This window comes from Pocillopora damicornis, chromosome 1 (genome assembly GCF_964200805.1).
Source record: "Pocillopora damicornis chromosome 1, jaPocDami1.2, whole genome shotgun sequence".
Taxonomy (NCBI): Eukaryota; Metazoa; Cnidaria; class Anthozoa; order Scleractinia; family Pocilloporidae; genus Pocillopora; species Pocillopora damicornis.
Window position 1 is genome coordinate 21,681,803 of NC_142670.1, and position 23,569 is coordinate 21,705,371.

The 23,569-nt window shown below is 37.0% G+C and overlaps 1 protein-coding gene across 1 annotated transcript; it reads left to right on the top strand.

The window, feature by feature from the left end:
- Window positions 1-297: 297 nt before the first annotated feature.
- On the top strand, window positions 298-17,333 carry LOC149052763 (uncharacterized). Its single transcript, XM_089181664.1, has 4 exons — window positions 298-373; window positions 14,401-14,535; window positions 14,667-14,816; window positions 17,098-17,333. The coding sequence occupies exons 1-4, from the start codon at window positions 298-300 to the stop codon at window positions 17,331-17,333; spliced, it is 597 nt and encodes a 198-aa protein (XP_089037790.1).
- Window positions 17,334-23,569: the final 6,236 nt, after the last annotated feature.

Consider the following 23,569-nt stretch of genomic DNA (forward strand, 5'->3'; position numbering starts at 1 on the left):
ATAACACTGTTACAATTATCTCATTGGCAGGATATTTCGCATGCTGTTCAATCGATCGAACTTATTTTAATTAACACATTTTCAATGAATTTTATTTACTTTAATCAGATCGAATGCCGCCTAAGCTAAATTCTGAGCCAATCGAAGCTCCTGCAAGGCACAAAGTCGCAAAGAAAATCCACATCTCCTTGTTGTATGATTAGAACTCTCTGCATACAAAAGAAGTAAACAAACATCAAAATCATTTCAGAAGTCACCAGCGATGATCCTACATAGCGACTCAAATTAGTCTTTACCATGGCTTCTTCCTCAAAAGTTTACTTCTTGGTCGTCCTGTTGTCTTTATTGACAACTGAAGTTGCCGGAGAAGAAGGTGAGTTATACTTTCATTTCCTCCGAGCTGATATAAAATCATTACAGTTCAACTAAGTTAGACGAACATTCGATTTCATATTCGTTATTTTCATTTTTTTCCATAGATATATAGGTAACATAGTTCACAAGAATTGAGACCATCCAGCCTGACTTACTCATCAAAACTCTTAGATAATTGTTGAAAAATTTTGTTGTCACATGAACGTTAAAACAACACAAATTCTAATCCGCCAATAGCAGCCCACGCATAAAAAATGCAGGTCTTCCAACTGTATGATTAAAGTTAATACGGACTCCTGGTTAGTTTTGTTACAGTGCAAGGACAAGAGAAACTAGTGGGTGACAAAACTCCCCGCTATCGAGAGGCAACAGGACTCTTTTTAGGTCTTCTCTTCTTGTTCTTCTCTTTACGCTAATCACCCTGAGCGAGTTTGTCTCTCTACGGGTAATTAAGCAAAAGTTTAAAGTTCACAGCAGGCATGGACTTAATGTCTCGTCCACATGAATTGAACTAACTAGTGAGATCGCCAAATCAAGGAAAAGCCCTTTTAACCAAAACAAAAAAATTCAGAGGGTTTAACTCAGACTGGCTTCTTATACTAAAGATCAACACTGGAATGTTGCTTCTTTCAAATCAGACCATCACCCGATTATATCAAATTACCGGTATGCTAAAAATTCCCAATCGATTTTTCAAAGAAACAGAGATGTGTGTCTTCATTGATGCACATTACCAAAAGCGAATTCAAAATATTGTATTCAATATCAAATAAAATATGGGTCGAAAATTCCCTAGACGCGTTAGAAATGGTTTTAACTTCAAATAATTCTCATATCTAATGAAATACGCGATTCAGTGTGCGGTGCTCCAATTTTCTTAATCGTAAACTATATCCATACTGCTATAGTGTTGTAAGTAAATTTAATTTATAATTGTAATAGAACCGAGTGAAGTCTAATTTCGCTCACTCATGAGTATAATTGAAGATCGAATTGAATGACGCAAAGTCCCGTTACCGATTGGTCATAACCATTACAATTTAAGAAGAAAACAAATACATTTACATTTACTTGAGAAAATATCTTCGGTAGAGACACTGTTTTGTGTCCGACTGCCCTGTCCGATTACAACTCTAAAGATTAATTAGTGCTAAAATAAAGCAGTTAAAGGACCAAAATCATTTGAGGACATTATAATGGCTATAGCTGGTCGTGGAGGAGAGAGAGGCGAAACTGTTATGTTTTGTTATTTATACAACTCATAAGTTTTATCACTCAACTGCCTCTGCTTAGTCCCTAAAAAACGCAACTGGTTCTTTACCTTTCTAGATGTAAACCATAAATGGTGCTTATCAAATCCGATTAATTTCTCACAGATTTCTGTCACAAGATGGAATTTACATCTTCTCTTTCTTTTCCTGGCAAAAGGCTCATAAACCACTTGATACGAACCGTGGAATCCCCTGTGCAAGACTTCTGCTTAGCTCTATGCTACATGGAACCCAAATGCGTCAGTTATAACGAATTAGTGGCCAGCGGATATCCAGTAATCACAAAATGCGAACTGAATAATTCCACACACAATGAACATCCTCAGGATCTCGAGTCTTAGACAAACTACAGATATAAAGGAACAATGGTGAGTACATTCTTATCCTGTTTGTGCTTTTCGTTTATCCTTGGTTTTGGTGATTTTTGATGGTTGGTTGGTGTCCTATCATGGCCAAGCGAATAACATTACTTTTCATGGGGTAGATTAGTATGTCAAGATGGCTCAACCTCGGGTTGTTTGGCTTGTAAATGTTTCGATGGTAAGTTGTTTCGCTTATATGTTGTTTGGCCGGTTGCGCAATGTTTGTTTGGAATTGGTTTGTATGGTTGACGAGTTGCGTGGATGTTTGTTTGGTTGATTTGATCTCATGTGACATTTCAATTTTCATTTCAAAGTATCATTACCACTTACCACTTTCATTGGCATATATCTGCTTTTAAACCTCGTTTTCACGCTAGAATACTTGTGGACAGACTCCTTGCCAACATGATGGCACTTGTCAGACAGGATTTACAGACAAAGGTTACAGATGTCTTTGTCCACCTGAATACAAGGGCACCAATTGCGAGGGAAGAAACAGTAGGTAAAAAAGCATTTTTCATTTGGTGAAATACTTTTATGAAAAACTCTACCTAACCCTTTGGAACCGTCTCATTCCCAACCAAATGGCCACGTTGACAACTGACAAAAACCGTAATCTTCTTCTTCCGAAGATTGATTTCCCATCAGATTATTGGGGCTGCAAGTTTTACAGCCTACCTTGGGCCACAACCGAATCGCCACAACTGCTCTTTCATAATTTCTCTACCCCCCTGATGGTGGAGACGAACCAAGAATTCCAAATCTGGTACGGGGAGGGCTTGTTCAAATGGAGTTATGGCGATAATGAGTACGAGAAAACGTGTGTTGCAGTGTATGGTTTGTATGTTTGAGTAGTCGCCCAAATTAGAAAGTAAATTGAAGAAGAGAGTGCCAAAATTGTTGTTCACGCCTTTATTACTTCAATATTAGATGACTACAACTCACTACTATATGGTCTACATAAGTGACTACGTTCAAGATTACAATCCGTTTAAAATACAGCAGCTCGAACTCTGTTACACGTACAAGGATATTGATCTTATGACCCCAATCCTAAAAAAAAGCTTCACTGGCTTCCTGTCCGTCACTGTATAGTTTATAAAATTCTTTCATTGGTCTACAAAGCTATTAATGGAGCAGTGCCTTGCTGCATCAGTGACTCACTTAATTATCGCACCTCTAAACGGACACTATGATCAGTCCTCTTTTCAACACCTTCTAGCGACCACGAAAGTGAGACTGAAAGACATTTTAAAACGTATCTTTTTAAAAAAGCTCATAACTCCATTTAGTTTTATTAGATGATAAATATGTTTAATCACCTCAGAATTTTTTCAATTTGTTTATTCCTGTATATAGATAAAGAAATTTTTTTTCTCTTTTCCCCCTTTCTTTTAGCTTTTTTATGATCTTAACGTAAAGCATCATGGACAATTAGTGGATTTGGCGATGTATAAATACATTTTCTATCATCATTTATAATACATGTACTTATGACATCGGGAAAAAATACTCTAGCTTTGGTGAGGTTCCTCTCTTCGATTCAAGAACGAAGGAAAAGAATGCTTGTCCTGGTAAAGGCCTTGCTTGGAATCGAGAATTCATAAGAATGACTTGTGAGATATTAAGATATGCACCCTAAGTTTATAGAGATGAAATAAAAAACTTGAATATATGCTAGTCTACTTTCATTTTCGCTTCGCATCCGTTCCTACAATGGTTGGCCTCCGGGTTCATGGAACATTTGAGAATGAAACTGGCGAGTTATAATTCAAATTCTGCCTCTATTTTCTTATGTAAGATATCTCAAACTGGTATTAGTCCTGCGAGCATTCGCCCTTTTTGAATTTTAAAGTTTAATTTGCTGCCCTTAACACTTGTTGGAAAACAAAACCTACTCTGATTTCCTAGAATACTTTGTCATTCCCGTCGTACTCGTAGGTTTTCCATGGACTTAATAATGATTTTCATATCCAGAATCAAATGATGCTCAGCAGAAAGTAAGGGAGGCAACAAGGTAATTAAGTATTATCAACTGAGTTGATAACCTAAATTAGCCACCGCACAGAGGCTAAAGCTTACGAATCGAGCGTTAGCCCGTAGTTACTCGCTCTGACCATGTGCGAACGCTCTAAACGTCAGCTTTAAAACTCTTTACGGATTCCAATCTACGTTATTAACTCAGTTGCTAAAACTAAATAACCCTGTGATACTCTCCCATCCACGCAGCACCAAAATTTCTTTAGAAACGTCGTCCCTCTAATAAAGGGAAGTTGGGTTTCTTCTCCATAAAACACCTTATGCATAAACCTTTTGACTAATTTCGAAAATACCCACAGGGTAACAAATAGAGTAAGAACGATGGTTAGATTTCGAGCTCGCTAAAGAAATAAATAAAGAAATTTTTTCCGTCTCGTCACGAGCGTGGGACAAGAAAAATTTCTGAGTCCCCATGAGAATCGGACCTCAAATCTTCGGACTCCGCCCTCCGATGCTCTACAGCTGAGCCACGGAGAGTCTGTGTTGGGCAAGGCCCACTCCGAAGTTCATGCATGATACGCGTCCTCTTAACTGCTAGGATCAGCAATGTCGTTAACGTCATGTTTTGTTAACAGAAAAAGAAAGATGGTAAGATTTTGGGCTCGGTAAAGGAATAAATAAAGATGTTTCTTCATCTTGTCTCGGGCGTGGGACGAAGAAAAACTCTGAGTCCTCACGAGGAATCGAGCCTCAGACCTCCCGATTCTGTGTTCCGATGCTCTACTACTTAGACTCAAGGACTCTATATGACTATAGACTTCTATACTATATTAAAGTTCATATATCAGACACCCGTCCTGCATACTGCTACTATCAGGGTAACAAAGGTCAACAAATAGCGTAACAACAGGGTAATTGCTTTCATCAAGAGAAAGTAATGGTCCCATTATTTCTTTTGTTTTTATTTTTAAATTCAAGTTTTACAGGAAAAGAAGTGGCCAATATCCGTGGGTCATGTGGAACGAGTAAATTGTAGCGACAAATTTTCGCGGGTAAGTTGTCCCGGGTAAATTGAAAAAAAGGGTCGTTCAGTTAGAAAAAAGCCGTGAGTAAAAGACATTGTCGTAATAAAATCTGCTATTAATCTTACAACTTGAAATTCAAAAAAGAGATCGGGGAGAGAGAAGTCAGCTGGGAAGAGCTGAGATGGCGTTGTTTTTAGATATGGTAGCGGATCACAGAGCAGTTTTGATAGCCCGTATAATTGAAACAGGATCATGACTTTCCTAATAATTTCATGGTTATTATTACCGAAGTTGGCAATAAAATAATTATACGCCGATAAATTCAAACGCGATAAATTTTGCGATGTGTTTATCTTTTTTGCGCGGGATGCATTTTTTGATCTTTCACATTTTGAAAGTATTGGATCAAAAAGTCCAATAGAACTTGAAGGTTTAAGTTTCTGTTATCCTAAGAATATGGAATAATATTCCCTAAGAGACCTTATCCCTTTTTATTGAGCACAGCGGAAAACAACTATTTGCGTCATTTGCGCTAATGTCCACATAGAACTGACAGCTGCTGAGAGCTTTGTTTGATGTATTTTCATGATACGCTTTCCTTCATAACAATAGGTCGGTTTGGGCTGCTTAGTCCACTGCTGGGAGCTGGTGATCGACTTTAAACTTTTAGCACACGTGCGGGGTAGAAATAGAAGACCGTAATCTTGAATTGACCTGCTTGACGTTCGGTAAAGGTGACTGGAAAACTGCCAATCGTTTTCCATCGTTCGATTCATTTATGAGTGCAATCTTATTTCATATATCACTTTCATTCTCTTTGCTGATGGAGAACAAATAAAAGTTACAAATAAATTAAGTAAGGTCAACAGCCACGTTCAACCTCCACCCATGACTGAAACTCATTTTTGTAAAATTAAAGGGTATTTAACAAAGATTTTTAAGCGCATCCTACTCAGAAAGTTGGATAGAAGATGCAAAACACAAACAACTTCGACCACCAGTTAAGTCAATTAAAAAATCCTACTTTCCCAACTCTCCTCTCTCAATAACATTATTATTAATATTATTATTAATATTACACTGTTAAGTTAACTTCCACTGTAGTTCAGCAAACGGAATTTGATGTCTTTTCATTGAACGGAGGTAGATTTTTACCGCTCTCAACCATCTCAGAGAATTTTGTTTTACCTTAGAACATTGCTGGAACATGAAAGAGTGTTTTATAAGTTCTAAAGAAAGCTATTGACGCAAAAGTCTTTAAGGACTAGTTTAAAATACTCTCTTCAAAAATTTCACCAAAAACTTAATGACCCAGTATGATTGGATTATTAGAAAAATTTGCATAAATGTTGCGTACAACTTGTAAAGTTTGAAAATTTATGACGTTGCAACGTTCGCTCGTTTGCCATTTATCAATAACAACTTTGATTTGGAAAGATCCTTCTTAATCTTTTTCGTCGAATTCAAATGCCAAGATCAAAACTTTTTACAGAGGAGGAAATAGTTTTTGCCGTGTTACTGGAAAGAACCTCATTTATACTCTCAAAGGCTGGGTGTACATAACAGGTGGCATCTGTAAACAATTAAAAAAGAAATGATAACTTGACTACTCTCCATCTGAGATATATAACGTTCAACTTTCAAATTTACTTATCTTCCGGGAAGGGTCGATTTATCACGTTTACACTGAATTTATCAGTAAAAACATTTTTAATCTGCTGCGTGATGTCAGGAAACAATGGTACGTCTCATTGCGTATTAGCATAATTACCTCGACTCGAGGGAAAACAAAACTAACTGTTTCCCTCGGGACCATACATTTAGTGTGGCGAATGAAATTTTTTTTACAGACAGATCGCTTCTCTTTACGTATTTTGTCCTATCTCCCCTAAAATAATATCGCTTCGGAGAATTCATGAGAATGCCTTCCACGATTTTATGCTATTCATCACAATCATAAAGAGATGAAATAAAGAAGCCAGAGTATATGCTGGTCTACTTTCATTTCTTTTCAATTTCTGTTTTCCCTTGCTTTAAGTTTTTGTTCGTAAGTAGATTTTGGTAACTCGATCTGTTTCAATTTTCCATCACATTTTTTACAACTTTTCATACAGTAGTTAGCTTTCAGGTTTAGGAAACATTTAGGGATGAACCTGGTGTGTTGGAAATTTAGTTTCTACTCCTATTTTCTACTGTAAGTTATCTCAAAGTCGTAGTAGTCTTGTAAATGTTCGCATTCTATGAACTTTAATGATCAGTTTGCTTCCCTTAACATTTGTTTGCAAAAAAATTGACATTCCTTCCGCGAATCCTTTGTCATAAGCGTCAAGTACCTGCAATTTTCAAATGGACGTTATAATGATTTACATATCCAGATGTAGATGCTACTCAGAGGGAAGGGATCGAAGTATTTTGTTCGTTCATAAAAATCCCTCATGAAAAAACAGTTTTAGCAAATTATTTAGAAAATAATCCTTGATAAACTCCTTTTTTTGTTTTCTTTTTTAAGATGGATGATTTGGTGCAAAGTGTGTTTTCTTTTCTCAATCCAAGGTTGTTTGTTGAATTTATTTTTGTCAGTAAATGCATATGGTGTTTATATAATAAACAAAAAAATAGATGGTTCCCTGTAGATATGGAATTTCCTGTCTCGTGTTCAACACTCACGAATGAGTGCAGTGAACGAGAAGAGAAATTATCTACACGCGCCCATCTATTGTGCTTTATGATTAAACGCCAGGGTACATCTGGAAGACAATAATGGTTGGAGTAGGTATAGTGGTAATTAGACCTACTAAATGATTCCCCATTATCCCCATAAACATCCTTGTTTACCTTGAAGCTTATCCGCAATTAGAAGAGTGCATATACCAAAGAAGGCCTCACTGTCAGTGTGTTACCGTGTGTCAAAGACCTTGGAACCTCGAGAACATGTGAGGACATGTAAATCAACCATCACTAACGTAAGAAATTACCTAAAGCTTGATCGTGAAACTCAAACCACTTTCTTATTTAGATATAAAAGTAAATATGTTCCTAACTAAACTCAGGGTCAGGAAACAAAGTAAAGAAAACTTGGAGAATCTCGCACAATCATCGATCAAGCTTGAACTTGTCGGGGAAAAGGAATTTAACTTATTTCTGATAAACGACCACCACCACCACGACCGTTGTGCATCATTGAATTGATAAATAATATCGGAATGTAATGACTCGAAGTTTTCTTCTGATATTAGTTAACCTTATCATTATTTTAACGCATCGTGGCTGAGATTAGGAATGCCCCACTTTATTTCATAATCCCTCTCAAGAATTGGAAGGTAAAAAATCCAAAAAGAACACTATTCACAGACGCAATTTTTGACTACAGACAATTTTGAAAAACAGGGAAAACAGGTTGTCATAGCCCTCTTAGATATGTTTATACCAAGAGAGAATGCGTCTGTTATAGACACGATATGCAAAAAGACGGTCGTCAGATTCCATGAGAATAAATGGAGTTTTGAGTAGTTTAAGAGCACCTGATGGAGGGAGATATCCACACGCTAAATTTTTATAATATTGTTCTAAAGACTGATTTCGGTGTCTGATACGTATGTTAACATGTTAAGATAAATAATTATTCTTAAGAGACCCAATTCTCTTCATCGAGCGAAGCCGATAACATCCATTTGCGTCATTTGCTTTAATTTCCACATAGAACTGACAGCTGCAAGCTTTTTTCTTTAATTTATTTTCATAAAACGGTTGCGTTCACAAAAAACAGGCCGATTTTAAAAGTTTAATCCACTGATGAGGGCAGGTGATCAACTTAAACTTATGCCATGCATGCGGGGTAGAAACAGAAAACCGTTACCTCGAAGCAGGCACGCAATTTGTTTCATTTTTCATTGATCGTAGCTTAGAATGCCTTATTGAATTATAAAAAAGGTGAGTCGCAGACAGCGAAGAAAGTTTTATCCTTCGATTCACGGATGAGAGCAACCTTATTTATATTTCTCCTCCTTGCTGATACAAAAAGAGTTAAGGTAACAGCAACTAGCAAAGACTAAGTCAAAAACCGACAACGATGGCTGGTCTTAATGAAAATTAGCATAAATTTCCTCTTTCTATGATCATATTGTCTAAATAACCAAAGACGATCATGTAAACTCGAATATGAAACTTTGAATTTTCAAGGACCTGTATAATGAAGAAAGCGAAAAAAGGTTTACAGAGGAAAATGAATATCTTTTTCATGACTTAGCGATCATGAAAAAAAAATCTGCGGATAGCTTTTATTGACGGCTTTTGCTCTGTCTTCCTTAAAATAATATGGTTCAGGAGAACAAAACACACGAAAATGCTTTCTAGAAACCTTGTGTCTTCACAAAAGACAAGTTTTCATCGATGCTATCAAATTTTCTCGTTTTGTTGTTGTTTTTAACGTTTTTGGGAGGGATTCGGGGCTAGAGTTAATTATCTAAGGCCCTATAATGCAAAAAATGAGAAATTTAAGATAGAACAGCGGTAACAGCGGCATAAAAAAAAAAACAAAACAACAATTAAAAACATTAGTTAAACTTGTCTCTTCCTTAAGCAATTTATGTGTTAACCTTCCTTATCGAAATAGATGTCTCAGCTGAAATAATGAGGAAATCTCTGAGCACGGAATTGAGACATGGAAAATTGTCCTAAATACCTATGTTCTCAGATAGGCAAAGCCGCCCTAAGTGCCACACGGCATAATGGGCATGAGTGAGTGAGTCAGATAGGCAAAAATCCGCAAATGAAGGTAGTATCAATTTTTCTCCATGTTCCCGTATTCTCCTCAGTGGGCTGGTTAAGTTACAAGACAGCACAGTAAAAGTAAAGTTATAAGGAGAAAAAACCATTGAAACCGTTTCTTCATAAATTCCTGTTCTTAAGAAGACCGTAGAAAATGAAATGGAGGCAATGCATAATTCAAGGTACGAATAAAATTTAGTGAATGTTTTGCCGCCTGAATGTTCTACAAGCCTGCTGCTCGACGTTCTTAAGAACCTCAATGCTGCAATGTTTCCGTGATGGCTATAAAGATTCCAAGGATTCTGTTATCAATTATAAAACGAGGAATGTAATGCTATTTTTTGCGTGGCTTTGAGGAGTTATCAATGGGCGGTTTTCCTTTAGCGGAAGTAGTATTGCTATGGCAGTCAGTGTTTAACTTCCCGAACTGATCATTTCATGAATACTTGATTAAAAACCAGGCAAATCATAATTTATCCTTTGATAAGTGTAAGATGCAAGGTTCAAGATGAAGACCATAACACACACGATGCTTCGCAAAGGAAATCTTGCAAGTTTCACCACAATATTCTGTATTTCTAACATCTGCATTTCCTTGATTGTAAATTCCATATTCTACATATGCACGTACTTACTTCGTTTCAAGGCACCGATGAAACACATTTAACGAAAGATGAATCGTAATCGTTGGAAAATAAGTCCACTTGAACTTTATTCGAACAGTTTGGTCGATACGCAATTGCAAAAATAGCACGATGTAATTTATCCCCTGCCTAAATAAAGTATTCTCTATGTCGTTGAAAACGCGAATAAGACCAGTCGACAGTTAAAATACAACTATCTGATAACAACTCGAATAGTAAACAGGGCCTTTAGAGCGACGCTAAATGAGTTCCTTCAAAAATGCACGCCTCTTAGCTGAGGCAAACCTCATGTCCTGAAAGCTGTCTTCGAAACAATTTCACAATTTTCTACTGGAACATTTCCTTGAATTCGTGTAAAGTTCTTTGCTTCAGATACAAAACAAAAATGTAACGAATGTTGAAAAAAGATCGTCCGTACATAACTTCTAAAGATTGTTTGACAGTTTTCAATTTCAGAAATTAAACCATTCGTGCATCGAGACTAATACAATTGAAATTTAAAAAATAGAGACTTGAGGATTAGAAATGTGGATCACACAGTTTTTTCTTTTCGTTTTATTTCTTTAATTAAATTGAAGTTCGAGATTATTGAGCTATTTTTCAGTGGCATATCATACCTATTGAGAACTTAATCAATTTTAAGTGTACCTTGAAAATTCGAGCAACTTCCACCGAAGAATTAGGCAAGCTGGAATTATAAGAGATAATTTATTAAAGACGTCATTTGGTGTCTCATAGAAAGACGTAAACAGCATCTGATATGTGCCTTGTCTGTGATCTTGAACAAAACATTTAATATGTTAAATAAAAGGGGAAAATTGTATTGTTTATTCTGGTAATAATGCGCCTAAACTATGTTTTAAAACTCCTACAGAGTGCGTAAAGCCAGCTAAATGTTTCATCGTGCACAAATTGTCGGGATGATTTTACCATGCGGACGGAAAAAGTTGTGCTCTTTGTCTAACTTGTGGTGACGAAGCTGTGGGAAGAAGAGCGAACGATTTTACAAGAATAGGAACTTTTGAAATAATTTCGAGTAATTATTACGTGTTGATTTAACGTTGCTTGAGACAAGACAGAAGACAATTCAATAAACTATGAGTAATATTAAAAACTCCTACATTGGTGAGACTGGTAGAAACCTTAACACGCGACTAACTGAACACAAACGATCTACTAGAAATGGCGATGTAAACAATCACATTTCTGAACATCACCGACAAACTAATCACAGAATCGACTGGGACTCTGCTAAATGCTTAACCTACAGTACAAACTACTTTCAACGACTGACTCTGGAAAGCTGGTTCACTAACTTAGAACAGACGCCTCTCAACAGATGTCAACAATTACCAGCACCTTACAAACGACTCATTAACGACGTGAACAAACCGACCAACAGACCGACAAACAACAGACGGATCGAAACCGACCAATGACTGTTAACAAACTCTACATGAGTCTTCCAGCCAATCACATCACGGCTAAACAGACCAATCACGTTCAACAGACCAGACTTTATAACATCATCGACTGACAACTATTCCTTACTTGACTCTGAAGATGACTATCGCACAGATAGTCGAAACGTCAGTCACCAACAACAGTTCTTCTCAGAACTACACTCACCCGGACGATCACACTACACAAACTACTGATACTCCTGGGTTCAAACCATTTACTTTAATATTAAAAACGTAAGCAAAATTCAAGAAACTGTGTATGACGAAAAAAAAATTGACATTTTTGCAGCGATAATAGTTTATTTGAACTACATTGTCGACGACTCATTAAAAACTGTCTAGCTAAAAAATATTAAGCGATAAATTTTAAGTATTTGGCGGAACAATGCAAATTTACACCGCGTTTTGTTTGATCTGTTTGTCCTCACTGTCAACTTGAATTTGCATTGTAGCTCTGAAGCCTTTGAGGTTCGAGCAATTCATTTGTATTGCTTGTGCTTGACGTCTGTGAATTATGCTCATTGTGGCTTTCGCGAAAAATTGAGCCGTATAAACTTATATAGATAAATTCTAACACGAATCGTCAGTATTTGGTGGAAGACTTCCTCGAGGCCAGAGCAAGTTTTCAAGCTAAAATTACGCGACAGGTTGATGAAAGTCCTTTCTTAATTACAGAACTAACTGTCAAAACCTCGAACAAGTGCAATAGTTCTTAAGATAAAAAGGGAAAAAAATTCAGTTTTCCCTGCCCGTACAAATTTACTCAGCCTCTACTTGTCTTCAGGAAGTTGCATACACCGTAAGTGGGACACTTGATTGATATAAACATAAGAGTGTATGTTATATGTTTAGAGCTTTGCGTATAGATTATGCAATGGAAGGCTTGATATTACTTGAGACTAGCAATATCTCCTTGTCAAAGACATTCTTCTCTTATTAGTTTTTCATTAGCGGTCCTTTATTAGCACACAGTGGAGTTTTCTTAGATACACACTGAATTATTTGAGAACTTGAAGGAAATCTTCTTAAACAACGTTTAAAAGCTACTTTAGACCGAATTTGGTGTTTCATAATAATAATTTGTCAAAGAAACCTGTTGAAAATTACGCTCATTGATCGTGATGACATTTGCGTAGTTTTCCCTAAACAAATATTTGATCTTTGCCATGGTTCAGTAACATTGAAGAAGGAAAAAGGAAGTTCTTATCTAAAGTTAATCATCGTTTTGGCCTGAAACCAGGTGTTTCTGTGGTAACCATAGCTACCATATTGTTTCAAAAGAAAGCACTCTTACCTCAAAAGCAGTGAGGGACCAAAGAACTTTGCATCTTGAGAGGTAAGAGTTTATCATATCGAAAACACCGATGGATGATTTGAGTAATACTTTCCCCAGAAAATTTATATTCTTTACGGAAAGGATATTTAGCCGCGGCTCCTTTAATTCTGCATACCAAAAGAAAAAGGTTGGCTTCACTCCCAAATAAGGGTATGGTGCGATTTTAAAAGAAAATTATCTTGAGGTCTTTTTCAACGAAAGCAGATTATCATTACTCGAGGTTTACTAACTGAACCTTTACATGATTACTTCTATGCACCACAAAAGTTCTGGTAAATAATATGTTGCTCTGTTTATCTAAAAAATTATCAAAAGGTCGCTAAAGTCTGATTCCCGTCTAAAATGTTGAATGTGTTAAGAACAACTTAGAAAGGATTATTGATCAGATATAGTTTAGAAGCCTTGTATTTGAATCTTTCTTACCCTTTTGGTTACTGAACTTTGTAGATGAATAAAGGGTTTAAACAATCTTCGGGATTTTTATTTCATAAAAAATGAGGATAATCAGCAGCTTATAAATATGAACTAGCCAACTTGTTAACCTGAATTTTTGTCGAGTTTGAGTCGTTGTCACTTCACATTTGGAACCAATATTTCGAAATGAAGATTTTAATGCCTGAACATTCATTCTTCTATGGGGGCGTAAAATGATCAGGCCTATCGAGAGGACATTTCAAAATGCCTTAAGCAGATCAAAGTTATCATTCCACAGAAACTGAAGGAGCCTTCAAAATTAAAGCTTAATGCTAATAGTTGTGCTGATCTTCCTTGACGATTGGCATCCTATCGAGCCTTATGCAAATTGTTTACTCACATCATGAACTAGAAAGTGCCTGAACAAATTTACAGGCAAGGTTTTAATGTACGTGTAGTATTACACGTACATTAGTAACAAACAAGTACAGTAGTAACAAACAAGTTTTGTTGAGGGGAAACTCGTCTTTTTTCTTTTTATGATCCTTTTCTCAATATTTTCAGATTCAGCTCAAGCAAAGAAGTATGTGGTGGCTGTTCTGCCATTTAAGATTCGTCCTTTTCGCTTCTACCATGGAGTTTGTCGCAGCTAACGATCAATGTAGGACAGAAATAAACATACAAGGAATGGCTCTCGAGGGTCATGTCTTCAAAAGGTGATCACTTGCGGCTCCTCACCTTTGCGATGTCAAATGTGGACAAGAGATCACGTGCCAAAGCTATAACTACAAGCGAAAATACCAAATATGTGAACTAAATAACCGCACCAAGGAGGCGAGACCAGAGAATTTCCTTTTAGCAGCCGCTTGGTTTTACATCCGGCGATTGAACGGCAGAGGTAAGAAATCAAATGTCTCTCTATCTGTGTGACTTCTATTTCTCTTAAATCTTCTCCATCCTCAGCCTGGTTCCTTCTCACCTGGAAGAGCTTAGAATAGGAAGTGAATGTAAAACATATCTTTACTGCAGCTCCCTTAGGTTCTATCCCTGAATTACCGGCGCTGTCTTGTCACGAAATAAAGGCGAGTGAAGGTAAACACACCATAAGCGGCAAGTACTGGTTACATCCAACTAGGAAAGGAAAGGCGAAACTGATTTACTGTGATATGGTTAACGAAGGTAGGTCCTATAACTTTCCTTGAGTTATTTTATTTTGTGGCGAGTTATCAGAATCATGAAATTATTATAAATTATACTATTATTGATATCATTATCGTAATATTTGGTTTGGATCAGTTCTAGCGTGGATGCCTCTGTCAAGTTGCTCTAACTAAGTCACTACTTCTCTTTCAACATTTTAGATATGGATGAATGTAAATTTAACATCAGTGACTGCGACGTGAATGCAAACTGTACTAAGACATATGGTTCTTATAAATGCACATGTAAAGTGGGACACACCGGCTATGGACGCTCGTGTTCAGGTAGTTTTAATATTTCCATATATAACTAATTTTTGTTAATTGTCTCATAATTCTATGCAGCGTTATCCATGCATGTTTATGCACAGAGTTACCACGATCTACATATTTTGTCACACATTTTGAAATGATAAGAGGAATTACATGACTATGGGTCATAAAAAGGATGAAGTGAAAAATTTATCCCTAGTTTCTCAGATATTTACGAGTGTAAAGGAAATCACTCTTGTCACGTGAATGCTACATGCACGAACACCAAAGGATCGCACGTTTGTACTCGTCACCCCGGATATACTGAAAATGGAAGCGACTGCACAGGTACTTAATGAGTTTCCTTTGGAATCACTCCCATTAGAAAGAAAAGTACTATCATCTTTGCAAGAGTTGTTTTACCAGCCTACCTTGTATAAAAAGAGATGAGTGTAGGTCTGAAGACAATGGCGATAATGACACCATTGTATTCAATAAACATTCAGTGGTAAAAAAATCTCAACTGGCAAAGGAGACTTGATGGATAGGCTTACAGAACAGAACAACGGATTTGAACTTGCGGAAACCGAGAAAAAATCTGGTAAGTGCTCACTTCTAGAACCACAAGACAAAGAATTCTTAGCTTATGCCCCGCAACTTTTCTCCAATTACATTTTTTTTTTGTTTATGATTTTTCAGATATTGACGAGTGTAAAGGAAATCACTCTTGTCACGTGAATGCTACATGCATGAACACCCTTGGATCACATGTATGTCAATGTCACGCTGGTTATACTGGAAATGGGGAAAACTGCACAGGTTAATTTAATCTCTTCTCTACAATATAGTAGAATAGTCCTGCATGACACGTTCGACTACAGTGCTGCACCATCCAGTTGCGTTGCAAGACAATTAGACAATTTATCACTAAGAAACTCGGTCATTTTGTCCTCACGTGTTCACCTCCTCGAGTGTTCAAGTCGCTATCTTATGAGAATATAAACAGTTGTAATCTCTTGGTATCGAGTTGAACAACAGAAGAAAAGTTAAATGACCGCAAGCAACCATGTACTATTTTGATTATCATATAAACACAATAGGCCTTTACTGAGAATGAAAGGTGACTTATTTAAAGAATGTTATGATTGGTTTCACAATCCGCGAAAAAAAAATCGTAAAGCGCGTCGGCGAGAAGGGTCAAGATGAAAAAAATGCGTTGAACCATTACAGAAACAGACAAAGGGTGTAACTTTCTTTTCATAAAATTCTCAGTTGATTTTTTCCTTACCGAAAGAAAAATATATACAAAAATAGGCCTTTAGTAAGAAAAAAATAGAATTTTTTAAAGAATGAAATTAGAAGTTTCACATTCCGCGAAAAAAAAGTCTATCAAGGAGGCCAGCAAGGCTAATCTTTGACGATTGATATCCGACTACAGTTTGGAACGGTGTCTAGAGAGAGATTCCACTGCAGTGGAAATTTTTGTTTAGTCTAAATTAATAATTAATTTGTCACAATGATAAATAACTTAATGCTCTTTCACCTCGTAAAAGTTTAAAAAACGGATGTATCTCTCACTGGTGTAACCACTAACGTTGTAGAATTTTTCTTTTCTTTCCCATTTTTTTAGATATTGATGAATGCCAAAAAAATACTCACAATTGTCACCTGAACGCTACTTGTCAAAACACAAATGGATCCTTTGTGTGCACCTGTTTATTTGGATTTAACGGAGATGGACGGAACTGCACAGGTAAAGGCCTTTAGATTGTAATTACCTCGTTATAACTTTATTTGTTTGCTTGTGTTTTTATTTTTAACTGTTTGTTTAATTTGTACGTACCTTATCCGTTTGTTTGTTTTAATAAAGTAGTTACCCTTGCCTTAATATTTTTGAAAATGATCCCAATTGAGAGCAAGAGGACGAGATGCGCTCAATGTTCAAAATAAAGAGGTTTATACATGTATCATACTCCAAGAATCGTGCTTAAAAGCCTGTTATTTCTCAGATATTGACGAATGTGCAAGAAATCTTTCTTGTCATGTGAATGCTAACTGTACCAACACAATTGGATCACATGTATGTAAATGCCACACTGGATACACTGGAGACGGACAAACTTGCTCAGGTGATTTTGATAACTTTCCTTCAATGTCCAGAAAAGTCCTTTATGACCGAAGAGAGGCAACCTCCATTGCTGCTCTTTCTATACATACAATCCCAGCTACTCAAAGCGAGAGGTAATCTGAAACGTCTTTTTAGCTCAAATTAAAAGGCTGGAAGTAGTCAGTCATTTATCCTAAAATTCATGCCTCATTAAAAATCGTGAATTGTTTTGTTTTTCCCCATGTCCTTTGAGATTAGATTTGCAGTATTTTGGATAGGTATTCATTACATTTTTCATCATAACATCCAACTCTGGGTTGTGACGTGGTGCACTTGATCCCCATCAGACATTGACGAGTGTTCACAGATGAACATATGCGATGAGCACGCCTCCTGCAACAATACCCAGGGCTCCTACAGTTGCGCCTGTAATTCTAAATACATTGGGGATGGTCTGTTTTGTAAAGGTTACTCTCTCCTAATCCATGCCTTATATATTTTTTAGAGATGATAAATAATGTTGAGTGAATGGCTATTCTTGTTTGACCATGTAACAAATCACGTTAGTTTTTAGTAACTTTAGTTTGCTTGGAAACGTCCTTCGACAAACATTGGGGATAAAGAAAGATAGATTTGATTTTTTGCATCATATTTGTGGACCTAATGTGCATTGTTTTTGTCCACCAGGAGAGAAAATAATTTTTTTTGATGATGCATAACTGTTCTGCAAATTGAATAATATTGATGATGTCTCAGTTAAACAGAATAGTCTGATTGGTTAAAATCGATGTTGACCGCAGTTCCGATTTTCTCACTCACGTAAAATACACTCACGTTGTATTTTCTTACAACGCGAACTTTTGATTGGTTTATTTGTTGTCAGATGCGCGATTTGATTGGCTATTAAGAAACACTGTTGTCCAGAGCATGTATTGAGAAAATATTTATCAGCCATGTTATAAACAAACAATATTTAACTTCCTCTGTAACGTTATTGGAGAGATATGCTTATAATATCTGGGTACTTTTTCCCGCGTTTACATTTCCTCATTTAAACACTCGAGGCCAGGAAATTTCTTGAAAGTTATGCAAACCCTTGACTGCGTATCAGGTTCGCATAACTTTCTCAAATTCTCCCAACCTCCTTTCGTGTTTAGACGGGAGTAGGTAAACATGGAAAAAAGGTTCTCTATTGCTTCAGCAGTAATCGGCTCCGACACAGTTTTCCAGGCATATCTGCTCAGTTCGAAGAAAAACTATTTACTTCACTACAATTCCACTACGACACAGAAAACTTTTTCACAGTCAAATAATTCTAGCCTTGGGAAATTTTTACGGGAGAACTTATTAACAAGTTTGATGGCTTTACATTCATCAACAACCTTTTTTGTGGTCAGCAGTCGATGATTGCAGGGCTGTATGAAAAGCGATCACTGAGTGATCGCGCCACAGTCACGCATTGAAATTCTTTGAATATGGTAACTTTTAAGGGATTTTGTATTGAGGTTGTATGACAAACTCGGCTATTTTGTACTCATTCAGTAAATAGAGAATATATATTTGGGTGTGCTTTGATATAGAATTTCTCTTTTAATGTTCAACTTGTTATCTCGTGAGCGAGAGCAGCAAACGAGTAAGGTATCGAGCAAGAGAATATAAACCGTTATAATCTCTTCGTACCGAGATAAACACAAGAAGAGAAGTTCCATATCTGCAAGCGATCATCTATTATTTTGTTTATCACGTAAACACAATAGGCCTTTACTGGGAAGAAAAGTCGACTTTTTAAAAATGAAATTATAGGTTTCACAATCCGCAAAAAAAAGTTGTATAGCGCGTCGGCGATAAGGCTCAAGATGAAAAAAAGCGTTCAACCATTACAGAAACAATGGGCGTAGCTTTCTTTTCACAAAATTCTCAGTTTTTGACTTTTTCCTTACCAACCAAAGAAACATTTTCATGTTCACGGCCGAAATCGGCCTGTGGCGAATCTTCCAGTTGTTGATTTTCGTTCTCAGCCACGAGAAATACTATTACCCAGGTCAAAGACCTGACTTTAGGTTTTTCTTTTCGTATTTTGTTTTACTTCCCTTTCTAGGAAATTTTGAGTGACATTGTCTGTTAGAAATACGAATACGATCCGTGCTATAATTACAGAAACCTGAGCGATGCTGACAGAAAAGAGCACTTGCAACACACCCAACGGTGGAGAAAAATGTGACGACGATTCCTCATCCTTAATATTAGGGAAATGGTATCGTTTCGTGGGAGATGCAGGAACAAAAATGCCAACCCATGGTCAGTGCGTACCGGATAGTAGATGTGGTGCGGTCTACTCAGGCTGGCTAGAAGGTGGTCACCCCACATTGGCAGATGGTGAAGTTTCCTCCCAGGTCTGCTTTACCAGAGGTGGAGATTGTTGCAAGAAATCAAAAAACATTTACGTGAAAGACTGCGGATCTTACTTTATTTACAAACTACAAAAGGTACCTGCTTGTGATCTGCGCTACTGTGGTACAGACTGAATGCCATAAGCAAGTCATTCTGCACAGTGAAAGGATTCACAAATCGATTTATTGGCACATGTACATTAATGTATAACAGCGACTTAAATAATTTCACATTTCCATGAAATGTCAACAACTCTGGGCATTAGTGAGCTTTCAAATAATCTTAATATCATCTCTATTCCAATGGAAGTGCTTCACTAAGTAAGTTTTAAGGACAACTTTGAGCATTGTATTTTGCTTATTACTAGACGTTTTGAACTCTTGATGTTTACTCAGGTCGTTAGCGGAAACTAAAGCAGCTTTTAATACCCACGCCCTCTCTACATGTAGTTGTTATTCTGTCCAAAAGACCTCCACGATGGGTCACGGCAGTCCGTGATTATATGCAAATTGTTTATGATGTTCAGTCATGCTTTAATTAGCATCATCATTTACAAGGATTTTTAAATCGTGTTAGGTGTGATGTTCGTAGAGAATGTAAATAATTTCTAGAATTCTTAATCACTGCAGACCGTGACATTGATACTAAAACCTTCTGATGACATAGCATGGAAAACTAGAACATTTTATTTGGTTATGTAATTATGAAGTATTTCTACCACGATAGTTGTGTTGTAAAATACATTGTGATTGTGTATAAGGACTAAGCTAGGAGTAATACTTCTTTTGTCGCAAAAGACCGAATATCTAAGAAGCTCTACTTAGAGAGAGGTTGATTTGTTGAGATATCTGTCTCATTTATTGAGACATCAATCACCTTCTGGTACAAGTTTTGCATATATTGATATTATCCACGTTTGATTGGATAATAACTTAACTTTTTAAATTGAATTAAATTTCAACGAATTTCTGAGAGAAACAGGTTCGTTGACCAGTTGTCCTTTTGGCCAATTATTTGGTAGGAAAGATCTTTTCAAGAAATCTCACAGAATTGGTATCTCAGAGACAAAATTAAACGATACAATCGACTTGTTATCAACGTATCCCGGGTAATGATAAACTATCAGACTTAAAAAACGTTAAAAACATTTTTATCACAAGTACGTATTTTAAAATCAAGACTTAAATGTGTAGCCGATCCGTGTTATGAAACAGAGTGATGACAAAAGAAATACCACAGACGATACACCGCTAAATGGTCCAGTGTTCCGTGACACACAACTCTCCGAGGGATGGTACCGTTTCGTGACAGCTGTAGGAACTAGAACTCCAACAACCTGTGTGGATAGTTATAAATGTGGTAAAGCCAACCTGCGCTGTTTAACCCTTTGACTCCCAGAGGCGATTAACCTGTTACTTCTCCCTACAAAATCCATTCATTATTCAGGTGATGAGAAAGAGACTCTACCAAAATATTGCTCAGTACTGCGATATACTTCAAAGATTGCGTATTTTGGGGAGATTTTGAAGCAAGAGTGAGTCTTTGATGTCAGTAGAGAGCTAAGTTATAGTCTCTGGTGGGCTAAAGTAAGCTTAAAGGACAATTAATGTATCGCCTATAGGAGTGGCTCCTGAGAAAGAATCATTACAAGTTGTTTAATAAAATAGTTTAAATTGTAGGAGTATAGTATTCCTTAATTATACCTGAACAGGTGAATCTTGCAGGAAAGCGTGTTGGGTGAAATGTGTGAGCAAGATACAAGCCTTTCTAACAAAAACAAACCAACACCAGAAAGAGGTCCGAAATGACGACCATTTGTAACCCGCCTGACCATAAAATTTCTTATTTTATTTTCATAACGTTTACATAATAGGTGGGGTGACCCGCCTGGGCGGGTTGCCCGGTCTGCCAGGTAGAGTAGCCCGGTCAGCCGGGGTGACAATTTGCCATGTAAACGTGTCAAGGTGGGTTAACACGCCTAACCGGGGTCGCGTTCATGGCAAGAAGCTCAAAAGCGAAACATGTATGTTTTAAAACTCTGTTCATTTCCAAGCCGTCTCACGGCAGAAATCACCAGAAACCACAACGGACACACAAAAGTGTAAAATGTTCACATTTCGGAATATTTAGCGATGTAAATCGACAATTTTGGTTTCCCAAACTATTCCGTATAGCTTATTAAGTCAACGGCTCCTCGCGAAACCAAACACCGCGTAACACAACGCGTGACGCTTTCATGAATAAATACATATGTGTCCGAAAATTAATCTTTCGTCTTTTTCGAGATGTGAGCTTGGGACGCCTCTGCTCAAACTCCTTAATTGCAAGCGCAACAACAACCTCAAGAAACCTCACCCCAGCACCCTGGGGTTGTAAGATTGCATGTAAACGCGTTTTATTTTTCGACCACGGCTAGGCGGGTTACCTCACTTACCTGGGGTCCCCCACCTCCATGTAAAACAGGCCCTTAGTCAATTATTTGATAGGGAAGATCTTTTCAAGAAATCTCAATTAACTCGTATCTCTGAGACAAAATTAAACGATGCAATTAACTTGTTATCAACATGTCCCGGGCAATAATAAACTATCAGACTTAGAAAACGTCTAAAACATTAATTCTTAATTGCAATAATTACAATTATTTTAAAATTAATACTTAAATTTGTAGTCGATCCGTGTTATGAAACAGGGTGACGAAAAAAGAAATACCTTTGACGACACACCGCTAAATGGTCCAGTGTTCCGTGACACACAACTCTCCGAGGACTGGTACCGTTTCGTGACAGCTGTAGGAACTAGAACTCCAACAACCTGCGTGGATAGTTATAAATGTAGTAAAGCCAACCCAGGATGGTTAACCCTTTGACTCCTAGAGGCGATTAACCTGTTACTTCTCCCTACAAAATCCATTCATTATCTAGGAAATAGGTAATGAGAATACCCACAATTATCAGGAAAAAGTTGTTTCCCTGATTTAACATTAAACCCTCTAAACTAATTCATAAGGAAATGTGACCTTGAAGGGAGACTTAACAATCAGATCTTTGGGGTTAAAGAGTTAAGTGGTGCTAATCCCGCAATGGAAGATGGGGAAGTTGACAGGAAGGTCTGCTTTTCACACAAAAGTATAGGCTGTTGCTACCGATCAGATTAAAGTATAAACTATCAATCCTACCATATCAAAAAAACTTTTTCAGCCACTATGTACTTGTGATCTGCGCCACTGTGGTACAGACTGACTTTGAGGAATATAACTCCACGTGAAAAGAGGACTCATGAATCGCTATCTAGATAGACGCCTATCACGAAATTAACAAATTTTATTTCTCATCATAATCATTACTTCCATTATTTTAAGTTTGGTGACCATCCTATAATGTGAAATGGTGAAGTCCCAAGGTTGATCCGCTTTGGCACGATTTAAACATTTGACAAGTGTTACTAGACGATTTACGAAAAACATCATGGCATGGCATCTAGAACCGTAGAATATTTCTTTTAAATTTAAATTTCCAGCGCTGACCTTTACAAATTTGGCAGCGACGTCTTCGGCTTTTGTTTGTTTCCCTTAGTTTTGTTTTATTTTTTTAAGGTACGTCTATGAACGAGTCTGTGTAGCCGTTCAGACATCTTTGCGAGAAGAACCACGCGTAAATATGTGACTGATAAACATATCACTCTCGCCTCCACTGACTTAATCCTCCATAATCTTTGAGCTGAGGAAGATCTACGTGCATCTATAACCCAAAATAATTACTGATAATAATGGGTTTCCGACTCATAGCATTTTAAGAGGCGCGCAATCAGAGTGAAAGGTTTGAACAAATCAAAAAGTTCGTATTTGATTAACACAATTATGGCTGAGTTTAGATGTTTTCACGATTCAAGCTACCTGGCGCTCGTTTACATTTGACATTTTAAGGGAACTATTGATCTTCTCTTCTTTAGCCAGCGGTTACAACAAAGTTAAGCTGCTGTGCTGC

Bases quoted from the DNA above. Each gene is read 5' to 3' on its own strand.
- LOC149052763 (XM_089181664.1), top strand. From the start codon at position 298: ATGGCTTCTTCCTCAAAAGTTTACTTCTTGGTCGTCCTGTTGTCTTTA. The intron at 374-14,400 runs GTGAGTTATACT...AATGTGGACAAG, and splicing joins TGAAGTTGCCGGAGAAGAAG to AGATCACGTGCCAAAGCTAT. The intron at 14,817-17,097 runs GTAGGTCCTATA...GTTATTTCTCAG, and splicing joins CTGTGATATGGTTAACGAAG to ATATTGACGAATGTGCAAGA.